General features: G+C 60.7%; 1 protein-coding gene across 1 annotated transcript; it reads left to right on the top strand.

The window, feature by feature from the left end:
- Positions 4609-11692, top strand: HEYL (hes related family bHLH transcription factor with YRPW motif-like). The gene is made up of 5 exons (XM_021375643.1): positions 4609-5101; positions 7179-7245; positions 7591-7674; positions 8064-8145; positions 9519-11692. The coding sequence occupies exons 1-5, from the start codon at positions 5022-5024 to the stop codon at positions 10160-10162; spliced, it is 957 nt and encodes a 318-aa protein (XP_021231318.1). The 5' UTR covers positions 4609-5021; the 3' UTR covers positions 10163-11692.

Below are 12134 nucleotides of genomic sequence, written 5' to 3'. Positions count from 1 at the left end.
ACACAATGCGACACACAATATCAGGAGATCTGGGAATGCCGTCCATTCCTCAGGCAGCATTGTGTGCTGTTCCTTATTTATATCCCTGGGGTGGTGCCACAGGTGGGTGATTGTTCCAGCTGACAGCCTGAAAGGCGAAGGAACAAGATTTAACTTCCTGCTATTCAATTAGAGAAAGTGAACATTCATCAGCAGCTGCGGGCTGCTGGCGGGGCAGACCCCCCCCGGAGAGGAGCTCGAGACGGCGCCTGCTGCCGTGGGCACGGCGGGATGCACGCACCGTGCTGCCCACCGCCCGCAGGTGTGGCCGGGTGCAGCCCTCTGCCCTGCTCCGGGGTCACTGCGTTTGTCTCCGGAAGGAGATCGCCTGCTCAGAGCGGAGCCGTGTAGAAGTAGGGGCTGATCCCCCCGTCCCAGCACGCAGCCCCAGCCCTGCGACCCCCACCTGCGCTCACCCCCTCGTGCTGTTTTCCAGGCTGGCACGTGGCAGGCACCTGCCTGCATCCTCCTGGTGCTGAGTCCTCCCCAGTGCCCCCAGGTCTCCCCGCACGGCCGGAGGGGCTGTGGGGCACGCAGGGCTCCCTGGCATCGCCACGCGTGCGGAGCCCAGGGCTGTTCCTGCTCCGTTTCCTCCTCTCTCTCTTCCCCTCCTGATGCTGAGCCGACTGCAGACGGCGCTCCCGCCGCCTTCTCGCCCGTCCCTTCCCTGCACCATCTGTGACAGCTTCACAGCTCCACATCGGTGCTGTTCTGCTAAGGGTCCTTTCATGCATCTCTGCTCCTTTTTAATCCCTCTGTCTCCGCAGGGACTCGGGCTGTTTCCCTCCCCGGCCGGCTGCGATCAGCGGGGATGCGCTTGGAGCGCTTTGCAGCGCCGCGCCGCGTGCACGTGGCCGTGCTCACATGCGTGCACGCGCCGGTGGCCGTGCCCGACGTCGGCATCGCTCCCCCGCAGGGCGGCACCGAGCTGAGCGCTGCACGGCGCCCGAGCATCGCGGGGAGGGGGTACAGCCCTCAGCCACCGCCGGGAACGGCCAGCGACGAGCCGGGAACGCGCCTGGCGAGAGACTGCTCTGAGCATCCGTTCCTCCGGGCGTTCGTGCCAAACTTCGGCCGCGTCTGTGCTTCCCCGAGGACGGGGGCTCCGGGGGTGTCCGAGCGCTCGTGGAAGCACCGCACGCGCGGCCGCTCCCTCGCGGCGCCATCTGGCCGGCAGCGGGGCTGCGCGCGGAGCAACGTTTTACAGCAGAAAGCAATTAAACGAATAAAGCCCTTCTTAAAATCCCAGTAATTAAAAACAGTCCCTCCCCCTTGTTTTCCTTTTAAGCCGAAAGTTGCTGTTTACTCATTTGCTTTACAAAGTGTGCCTTGTTGTGGCTTCAGAAGAAATGAAAGTTTGAAGTGGTTGGAGAAGAAAGGCTCCGGGCGGAGGGGGCTGTGCGGGCGCAGCGCCGCTGTTTGCTCTCGTCTGCTCGCGGGATCGCTGCACTCACAGCGAGCGGGCAGCGAGGCCGTGTGCCGGGCCCACCGCTCCCAGGGCTGTCGAGAAGAAGCGCGTTAGCATTGCTGGGGAAGGGAGGGGGGGCTTTGGAAGGGCTCGGGGCTGTGTGAGGGCCGGGCTCCCTGCGCGGTTACAAAGACGTTGTGTTCCCCGCAGCCCCGGGGGCAGATGGGGGGTGTTTTCCCACCCTGATTCCTCGTGTTGCTTTTGCACTGCGCAGCCCTAAGGCCGCCCACGTCCCCCCAGCGCCCGGTGATGGGGCCAGGGCCGGCACGGCGTCAGGAGGGGCAGAGTCAGAGAAGGACACGGTGCAAGAACCCACTGGGTTTCGGGATGAGCCGGCAGCCCTGGCTGTCAGCGGGATTGCTGCAATGTTAATTAACTGCCACCCATTGCTGCTGGTCTGCAGAATGAGCGCCCAGTGCTGGGAGGGAAACTGAGGCACACGAAGGGCAGCGAGAACTAAATGCCAACATCGTCCAATGCTCTCCCATGGGGATGCACTGCTGCTCTGGAGCAGGAATGGGGTCCTGTCCTGGGGATTGCAGCAGCACCCCGAGGTGCCCGATGGGTGCAGCCCTGCAGCCTGCCCCATGGGGCACATTCCTGGCCGCGGGGCAATAGGTGTGAGCGCACCGAGGGCAGCACTGAGCCTCCACCAGCCCCAAGCGGAGCCGGGATCTGCCCTGTCCCTGCCCGGGGAAGGGTGAGGCCGCGGGTTTGTGGGAAAATGTTGTTTTTCCCTCCCCTGGACTGCCCCCAGCAGTCGGCTGGGCCGGCTCTGAACTGCGTGGGTTGGGGAAGTGGGGGGGGAGCGAACAATGTGGTGCCTCTGGTTTGGAACGGGGCCACAGCAAACTCCGCCGTGCTGGCAGCACTCCACATCTGACAGCGCGAGGCGGTGCCGCGGCCGTACCTACAGCTTCCACCCCACACCGCCGCCCAGAGCGCCGCGTGCTGATGATGAATCCCTCTGCTCAGCCACAGAGCAGGCTGGTGTGTCTGCATCCCGCCTAGCATCCTCTGCTGCCGCAGTCGCAGCTGTGGGTCTGGCAGCAGCGGTGGGATTGAGGTTAGGAGGTGATGTTGACTGAAGACGTGCGGACAGGGCATTCCAGGCATGCACGGGGTTACAGCGGAGGTGTCAGTTCACCGGGAGGTAACAGATACGTCCTCTGCCTTGCCCTCCTCCCTCCCTCCCACATTCCAGCTGCTGCAGCTTTTCACAGCTGGCCGCTCTCTGGGGACATTTCCCAAAGCTGAGGAGGAGGGAGGAGAGGGAGAGGTCCCCACACAGGGGTGGTCAGAGTCCTGAGTTGCAGCCCTGCGCTGCTGGCACAGGCAAACCGGGCAGCACGGGGTCCCTGGCACCGATCCACCCTCAGCCCCAAGAGTTTGCTCTGCTGCAGGGAAGGGCCATCAATCTTCACAGCTCCCTTGTTTCCTGGCCCCGGAGCAGGGCAGCCAATTAGTGCTGGGTGTGATGGATGGCTCAGTCCCGTCCTCGTGGCACCCATCCCTGGGAGGCTCCCACCTCACTGGGACGGGACCAGCACTGTGGTGCTGCTGAGCTCTCCCCATTGCTCACAGCCCTGCCCGGCTGATCCCACAGAGCTGCTCCGTGGCACCGACCCTGGGGCTCCACGGGCGGTTCTGAGCAGCGCTCCAGCAGTACAGGCTGCAAGACGGATCCCATTACAGCAGAAGTGGGTCTCGGGGTCCCTGCTCTGTTCATAATGAAGTGTAAGCCTAGAAAAACATGTTGCCAATTACACTTCAATTGAACCCAGATAAAGATGCTTAAACAAGGCCCAGAAAAGACAGAGTCTGGACAGAGAATTCCTTTCTAATGGAGAAGAAAAGTGTTCCTGCGGCAGACCCGGGCTCCACTTGATTCAGGCTCGGTGTGATGTGAGCAAGAGCCTGAAATAACTGATCTCTGGATCCCATTTACACAGTTTTATTGGTGGAATGAGCATTAATCTCTCAAAAACACATGTTTACGGGGAATTTACTTTGGAGATGAATGTCTTTGTAACTGAAATCACGTTGGAAAGGGGAGAGGAGGAGTGGGTCTCAAAATCACCAAAGTGATACAGCTCCAGTTCTTCTGGTTCCGTGTCCCTTTGAATCTTGAAATACAAACAACAACTTTTACAACCTCTTCTTCAATGGGCTCCCTCCAAGGGAGCGGGTACTTTGCTCTGCTTGGGTTAGGGTGGAGGACCCCATGGCTGGGGCTGAACAAAGGGGTGCGGGGCTGTGCTCTGCCCCTGGGCCGAGGGCAGTGGCCGCTCAGGAGCTGCTGGCATGGTGTGGGGCTGCCGATGGCTGCGGCAGATATAGGGGCACGTGGCCACAGGGAGGGAGCCGGGCGCTGGGATTGCCGCCGCCGCCTCTGCAGAAGGCTTTGGGAAAGCCACGTGTTGCCAGATCTCAGCGCCGATTATTTTTTTTTCTTTTTTTTTTCAAAATAAAAGGCATTATTTTTGTACTGCGAACCTCCGCTCGGGCTCCCTCCCTCCACCCCTCTCTCTCCCACATGCCCACCACTTTGTTGCCTTTGGGGATTTCAGTTGCACAGGGCTCTGCCAAACAGACTCCCACCTCCTCCGTGCAAGCTTAAGGAAAGCGAGGTGCTCTATGGGCTGCGGGTCAAAGTTTCCAGCGCTGCGGGATGAGGCAGACACCAGCAATCCACCCTTGTGCCCTAAAACCCAGCGCTGGGCAGGGGTCGGCCTGAATACTCTGGCAGTGCCACAAGTGGGCAGCTGGGGATGCTCTGAGCGTGGTGGGGGCTGAGCTCACGGCAGAGCCCCACCAGACACCCCTACAGAGAGATGCCCCCGAGCGCTGTGACCGCTGCCCCTTTGGGCATTGCCTCCAACCTCGGAGGAGCCGCTTCCATCTGAACCATCATTCTCCCACCCGCCCGCGCCGTGCGGAGCCGCGCAGACGTGTGTGCGTGTGGGGCTGGATGTTGATTTTTCCCTGAAACAACTCAGGGCTTTATCAGTCCCATCTCTTTCCCACGGTTTTCTGTTGCCAGTGAGGTCACCGGTCCCTTTAAACTGGGGCTGAGGCCAATGTGCGGCGGGTGGAAGGGGGGGCCGCGGGCAGGGGGGCGGCGGGCAGAGGGGGACATGAGACGGTTCACACAGACTGTTCCTTTTACAGGAAGACTTGGGATTGCGACCAGCGAGCGGGAGGAGGCGGGGGGGCCTGGGAACCTGGGAGCGCCGGCGCGGCCGCGTAATCCGTCACTCCTGGGAGATGTCTCATTAACCCATTAACCAGGGAGGCTGGGGACGTGCTGGGAGCAGAGCGAGGCGGCAGCCGGGGGTGTGAAAGGCAGAGCGGGGCCGGGGGAGGAGCTGGGGAGCAGACGGGGCGAGCTCCGCGCTCAGCCCGCCGCGGGACCGCGCCGCGCTCCGACACGCGTGGGGCTCCGAACACGCGTGGGGCTCCGCCGAGCGCCCACCCCGCGCCCCGTTCCTTGGCGGAGCCGCTCCCAGTCAAGATGAAGCGTCTGTGCGAGGAGAGCTCGTCGGACACCGAGTCGGACGGCACCATCGACGTGGGCAAAGAGGAGGAGTACAGGTGGGGAGCGCTCCGCGTTGTCCCGGGGGATAAGCGGCGCCGGGTGGGGGCTCGGCGGTGCCCGGGGGTGCGGGAGAGCAGGGAGCAAGCCCCGCTGTGGCGTGAGGGCACCCCGAGTTCGGGCTCCGGCGTTCCTCAGCTGCCCCGGAGCGGTGACCCGACAGCTCCGGGATCGCGGGGGGAGCGGGGAGGGTTCGCGTGAGAAACGCTTCTGCTCTGCCGAGGCGTTTGTCATGCACCAGCTGCGGCTTTGATCTCGTCTGAAAGGCAGCTCGGGCGGTGAGGGGTGCCCAGTTCTCAGCGTGTGCTTTCAGGATGGCAGTTTAAGGGCTCCATCATCCCTCCTCCCTCCTGCAGCCCGAGCTGCAGCTCCCTCTGCTCGGAGAGGCGGTGAGGAGGGGACCCGTGCGTGCTCCCAGGGCTTTGCCGTGCTCCCCATACTCTGCTCTGCTGGCCCAGGGCATCCCCCACTGCTGTCCACTGATCGCGGGCCTGGTGAGCTCCGGGCGCTGGGGGTGAAGGAAGGGCTCTGTTAATTGCTCCTGTCTGAAATTCAGCTGCTTCTGAACTCGTTTTGGCAGCCAAGTGTCCCCCACCCTGCAACCAGCAAGGCTCCAGATGATTTAATTCCCTTTTTGAGGAGCTGCCCTGCCTGGTGCCAGGCTCAGGTTCTCACAAACCTATACAGTCTGGGGCAGGGTCGGGCACAGCCACCCCACTGCGTCCTGCGCGTGTTCCCTGACCCCGCACACAGTTTCCAGTGCATCAGCATTTCACCCGCCCTTCTGCTGCACGTGAAACACCCCTCGCCTCCTCCCAGCCCCGCAGCACCGCAGTACCCCCAAAGGACAAAGCGGAGGAATTGTCCAGTTTTGTTTCTCTGAGTACAACAATGGAGTTTTGATCTCCCTCTGTTCATATTCCCAAGTGAGACACAGAACAGTGCTGGGATACTGGAGGAATTTGTGTTCGCTTGCGCTGCGGCTCACGTCACGCAAACACACGGCAGAGGGAACCGTCCCCGCGGCGCGGGGCAGCGCGGTGCTGTGCGGGGCTCTGGGCTCAGGCGCAGCCAAACGCTCCTGGGTGGGGCGGGGGATGGAGCCGGCGTCTGGACCGGGTTCCGGCTCCATCGGGGTGGTTTGGGCAAACCAGTTCCCCACGGCATGGGGTGAGTCACTGCGGGCGGGCGCGGTGTCCGCTGTGCGTGCGCTGTGCTGCAGCTCGGGGTCACTGCAGGAGTGCAGGACTCCACTCGGGGTTTGCTTTGCTTTTTGTCTGGAATAAACAGCTGAAAGATCGATGCTGCAAACTACAAAACCAAGCAAGGAGCAATGCAGAAATCTGAACCGTCAGGGAGCTCAGCTGCGTGGTTCGCATCTGTCAGTTGAACATTTTTGAGATGCATTTAGCAGCGAGCGAGTTCTGTTGATCCCACATCTGGAGCTCACCAAGAGCGGCACGCTCGGGCAGCGCTGCAAGGAGAGATTCAAAACTCTGCTGCGGAGCGTGCACTGCATTCCTGCGCTGCCGGGCGAGCTCGGTGCCGTCCCCTGCACCCGTTCCCACCCCACCCGTTCCCCCCCCACCTCCCGTTCCCACACCAGGGGCGCTCATCCTTGGCGCATTTCTGTATGCGGGCAGCGCGTGTTCATTCTTGCAAAGCCACCTATGCCTGCACAAAGCCCACCCAGCGGACACAACAGGCTCAGGCATGAGGCCAGGAGGTTTGTGCATAGGGATGAGAGGCCCCGGCCCCAGGGCTGCTTTTCCAGCCCCGTGGAGACACCGGTGTGGTCCAAGGTGTGAGGAGATGTGTGCCGGGCAGCGGCTGGTGCAGGAACCTGCCCCGGGCTGGTGAGGGCTCCCAGGGGGAGAGTGGGATTCAGTCTGCGCCTGGCTCCCGTCCTCAGTTCCTGAGCTCTGTGTTGTGGGTAACACCGAGATGAGAACCGCAGAAGACATTATTCTGGGTTGGGGGAGAGGAACTGCAGACGGCAAATGTGTGTAAAGCATATGTGCAGCCGAGGTTTGCCTCCAGCTGCTGCAAGCAGCTCTCCCTCTTCTTCCTTCCCAGCCACGTTCCCAGGTCCGTGTCTCCCACCACGACGTCCCAGATACAAGCCAGGAAGAAGCGCAGAGGGGTGAGTTCCGTGCTGCAATGCTCCATGCACCCGGCATCCCCTCCGTATCCCCTATGTGTACTGGGCACGGGTGGCACATCCTCACCCTGGGATGCAGCTGGGTCAGCAGAACCAGCTCTGCCCCGTCCCCTGCAGAACCTCCCTCAGCCGAGGGGAGGTTTTAGCAGAGGTCTGGCCTCAAATTGCATTGAAAGGGATGGGATTAGGGGGAGGAGGGGGGCTTCACACCTAGTGAGCTCTGCTTTGCTCGGCTTTTCTACCAAAAACATTCACTTTCATGGTTCGGTGCTGCTGTCAGCCTGCTGTGAGATGCACCAGGAATGAGCGTGGTTTTTCCTCCCGCAGATCATTGAGAAGCGGCGCCGTGACCGCATCAACAGCAGCCTGTCAGAGCTGCGGCGCCTGGTGCCCACCGCCTTCGAGAAGCAGGTGGGTGCCCAGCAAACCAGGGGCAGGACTGTGCTCAGTCCTCACCGCAGGGAATGGTGAAACCAGGTGGTAAAGCAGTATTAATGCGTTCAGTAACAGTGTTCAGGAGCTTAAGGGAGGATGAGTCCAATCCAGGCGATGTTTTGCAGCTATGAAGAAGCACAGAAATGGGGAATTTCAGTTTGCATGGGGGGGTCATGGGAAGGAACTCCATTTTCTGCTCGATTGAAAACCTGAGGCAGTGCCCAGAGATGGGTGTCTGAGTACTGTGGGTTTTCAGGAGGGTTTGGGGAAGTGGGCACAGTGCAAAGCTCAGCTTGTGAGAGGCACAAAGCCCCAGGCCGTGAAATGACGAATTTCTCCTTCTTTTTCTCCTGCTCCTAACGCAGGGCTCATCCAAGCTGGAGAAGGCAGAAATTCTACAGATGACAGTGGATCACTTAAAAATGCTCCATGCCACTGGAGGAGCAGGTAAGAGCCACTCTATAAGTGTATGGCAGAGGTGAAGGTGACATCCTGGGTAGGAAATTCCCCATCAGCAGGGAATGTCTCGGTGCTGCTGTGCCTTGCTGCCAGCTCCAGGATGAATGCTGCCTTGCCTGCTTCCCAAGGGAAATGTTTTTCCCAGGGGTAAATGAGATGTTTCCTGCCCTCCTGTTTTCATTGCCTGTAATGTGTGGGTCAGCATCCCGCAGATAGGTCCCGGCATCCCAGACCCACAGGGACGGTGCTGCTGCCTTCACTGCAAACCCCAGTGAAGCTGCCCCGCCAGAGTCATGCTCCCAGAAATGGAGCCTGCTTCCAGAAAAAAATGATGTTAAACTCTGTCCCTCCTCCCTGAGATATGTTTCCTGCAGAGGCTGAGTTCTGCATGGGGACTCTGCAAATAAACAAGGCTTTTTTCCCTTTCTGTTCTTGCTTTTTGTCTCTTGGATGTTATAAGAGGAGAGGGGGAGCCCTGTGCGAAATTCAACAAAGGTCTCATTTGTACTGAGAGCTCAGCGCAGACCCTGTGTCCTGTTCCAGTTAACAGGATGGGGATCACAGCTCCAGTAAAGAAGCCTCTGGCTTGCTTACCACCCACTTTTGGCTTTCTGAGGACATTGCTGGCATCCAGGCTTTGCTTCAGAGCTGTAACTTGGTCTGGAACATTTGTTTAGATATTCAGTTTGACTGCACTGCAACAAAGGGCTGCATTGTCCCCAGAGACCCCGGCAAGCAGAGTGGTCCAGTGCTCCACTGCTCTGTGACATTCTCTGCTTTGTTGCTTACTGTCTCACCAAGCTACAAGGAGGGAACAGAAGCCTAAAAATCAGCCATTGTGTTTTGTCTTATTGGATTTCGTGTGGCTTGGGGCTTTCCCAGCCCAGTAGCCCTAGTTCAGCCATTCCTTCAGCAGGAGGTCAGCGTAAGGGAAGTGCAAAGATCTGAGTCCCTGGGACTCGGACGGAGGAACACGGTGCTGAGGTGCGCACCGAGGAGATGCGCATTGGCCCCAGCGCTGCCATAGAGAGGTGCCCAGCACACACCTGGCCATCAGCATGTCTCCAGCAGCCAGAACTCAGAGAGCCCCAAAGAAAAGCTGTCATCCTCCCTGAGCACTGTTAACGAACCTTCTTGCTCATCCCACCTGCTAGGGCAAAGGGCTTCATGATCCGGCAGTCCTATCTCACTGAGATAACCAGTGCTATTGTCATGCATGTGGACACTGCTTGGCCATCTGCTGCAGGGTGCACACGGTGGCAAAGCACCTCAAGTGAAGCACAGGGTGCAGCAGAGAGGGCGGTGAGGCCCAGGCGCGTTCCTGCGTGGTGCATGGCCTGATGGTCCCTGTGTCCCTGCAGGGTTCCTGGATGCTCGTGCTCTGGCCGTGGACTACAGGAGCATTGGCTTTCGCGAGTGCCTCACCGAGGTGGTGCGGTACCTGGGTGTCCTGGAGGGACAGAGCAGCGCCGACCCCATCCGCCTGCGGCTCCTCTCCCACCTCAACAACTACGTGGCCGAAATGGAGCCCTCCCCGACAGCCGCCTCGCTGCTCCCTGTGCAGACGTGGCCGTGGTCCTTCCTGCACAGCCCGGTGCCGGTGCCACGTCGGGAAGCTGCTCCCACTCCTCTCCTTGTGACTGCGTCCTACCCGCGCCTCGCCGCCAGGCCGGCCCCGGTGCGCCGCGTCCCCGCTGACATGCTGCCGTCACACCGGGGGCCGCTGCCCGGCAGGATGGCTTCCTCAGCCCGCAGGGCCCGCGGTGCCACCTCGGCTTCAACCGCAGCGGCCGCACCCCGGATGCCGTCTCCGTCGGGAGCACTGAGGGGGGGCTCAGCCAAGGGCAGCCCCATCTCCGCTCTGCTCTTCTCGCCCACTGGTGTCCCCCTGCCCGCAGCCTACGCTGCGCCCACGGCGCTGGGTGCAGCCGCGCAGGGACCCGTGCTCAGGGTGGGGGCGGCCCGGCTGTGCCGCTCCTGGGCCACCGAGATCGGCGCCTTCTGAGCCCTCAGTGCCTGCTGCCCGTGGGCCACAGAGCGGAGCCGGCCGCCCGGGCGTCTCTCCTGCTTTGCGGAAGCCAAGGACCCATCCAGAAGGTTCTCTTTGCTGTCCCCTTGCCTTGCTCCTCACGCTGCCTTCCTCACCTCACCATCGCTCATGCTCCCCCTCGCCGTGCCTGCAAGTGTCAGCACCATCCGCTTCCACGTGTTCTCTGGGATGGGGGGCACTGCAGACCCCAGCCCTCCTGCAGGGCCTGATGCTGCTCTCCAGCCTGGAGCTGCTGCCTTATCTCCTTGGGGACTCGGAGTTCCTGGACAGACTCACTTGGGCTGTGTCCCCCAGCTGCAGCACCCAGTTCCAGGGCCTTGGGATGGGTGCTGCTGCCCCCAGCATCGCTGGGCCCTGACTGCACTGTGCTCTCCTCGCTGCACCCCGACTTGTCCCACTCACTGCGGAGCACTGTGGGGCTCTGACAGCCCTCAGCCCACAGCCAAGTGTGAAAAGGTGAGATGCAGGATTTCAAAGGGACTCTGTGGGGAGAGGACAACTCTGGCACCAATGTGAGAAGAGCAGCCCTTCCCTCTGCTTGTTGCCCTGCAGGGGCCATCTCACCTCTTTCCCCCACGGAGAGTGCAGCGGGGAGCTGTTGGACCAGCATTCCAAGTGCCTCCCAGTTTTCTCTTGGCCCTTCTCCTCCCACAGTGTCTGTTTTCTCTCTCCGGCACCGTGTTGAGGTCTCACGTTGCTCACCCCTGGACCTGGAGCAAACACCACGGTGTTGTGCCGCAGCCCTCGGCCAGCACTGGGTCTGCACTTATCCCATTCCCAAGAGCTTTTCCTGCCCTGCTGCATGCCCCTGGATAACCGGTGCTGCAGAACCACCCCTGCTCCTCTCCTCCCACCCCCTCTCCTCTGGGCAGGGAGGTACGCAAACCTGAAGATCTCAAGTTCTGGGGCCACATCCCCGCAGTGCTCAGGGCTGGGTGTCCCAGTGCTCGCCCTCCCCGTGGAACTGGAGCTGCCCTGCTCCCTGGATCTGTGCCTTTGCTCACTGGGATGGACCTGGCCCCAGCTGCACGCCCACCCCAAGGGTGTCCCCAGCTCTGCAGCTGTGGCACAAAAAGGAAAATGCAGAGAGGTCAGCACAGTGGCGTAAAAGAGGGAGAAGCTCCCCCCTGGCAGGGAATCTCCCCACACCCTGGGTGGAAGGCGCAGCGTGACAGGCTGCGCTCCCGCAGAGCACGTGGTGTGTGTACCACTGCTGCTCGGAGACTGAGTCCTCCTGGTTATTCTGGTGAATGCCACTGCACTTAACATACAGAAACGCCTCTGCTGCTCCTCCTCACCCTTGTTCCCCAGTGCCAGAAGCAGCCAAGAACACGTTCCCTTGCATTAAAGCCAGAGGAGGCCATGGGCCTGGCTGTCCCTTGGCTGATCAGTGTGCCAGAGCTGCAGCAAGCAGCCCGGCCTCACTCTGTTAGTCACAGCTGTGACTTCCAGCAAAGGTGTTAAATAAAGTCTTTCCAACCCCTGCCCGTGTGAAATGCAGTGTTGATGTGCAGCTGTTCTGTCAGCTTGGCTGCTGGGACGACTGCCGGCTTTGCAGCATGTAAGCTTTGTTCCCCCAACCAGGTGAGATGTAGCATGTAAGGGAACATCCCCACCAGGAACGCCGCTTGTGGTGGCTGTTCTCATGACTTTTTGCTTTGCAAACCACTGCATGAGTTGAAATCAGCAGGGAACTTGTAGCACTCGCCCTGAGGTTGGCAATAATCCATGGCTTGAGAACAACTCATTTCATTTCGCTCCCAGCATCCAGAAAAATGCCACGAGACGCGTTAAGACCAGTCCTGTAGCCAGACTGCAGGGCTGCCCTCTGACTGCTGACCCTTTGTGAGCAGAACCAGAGTCACCTCTCTGCTCCGCACTGATGGAAAATGCTCCAGACAAAACCACAGCTGAGAATGGCTTCTGT

The sequence above is a fragment of the Numida meleagris genome, chromosome 22, assembly GCF_002078875.1.
Source record: "Numida meleagris isolate 19003 breed g44 Domestic line chromosome 22, NumMel1.0, whole genome shotgun sequence".
Lineage (NCBI taxonomy): Eukaryota > Metazoa > Chordata > Aves > Galliformes > Numididae > Numida > Numida meleagris.
Note: the sequence above shows the minus strand (reverse complement) of the source record. Positions and strands in the feature narration are given on the sequence as shown.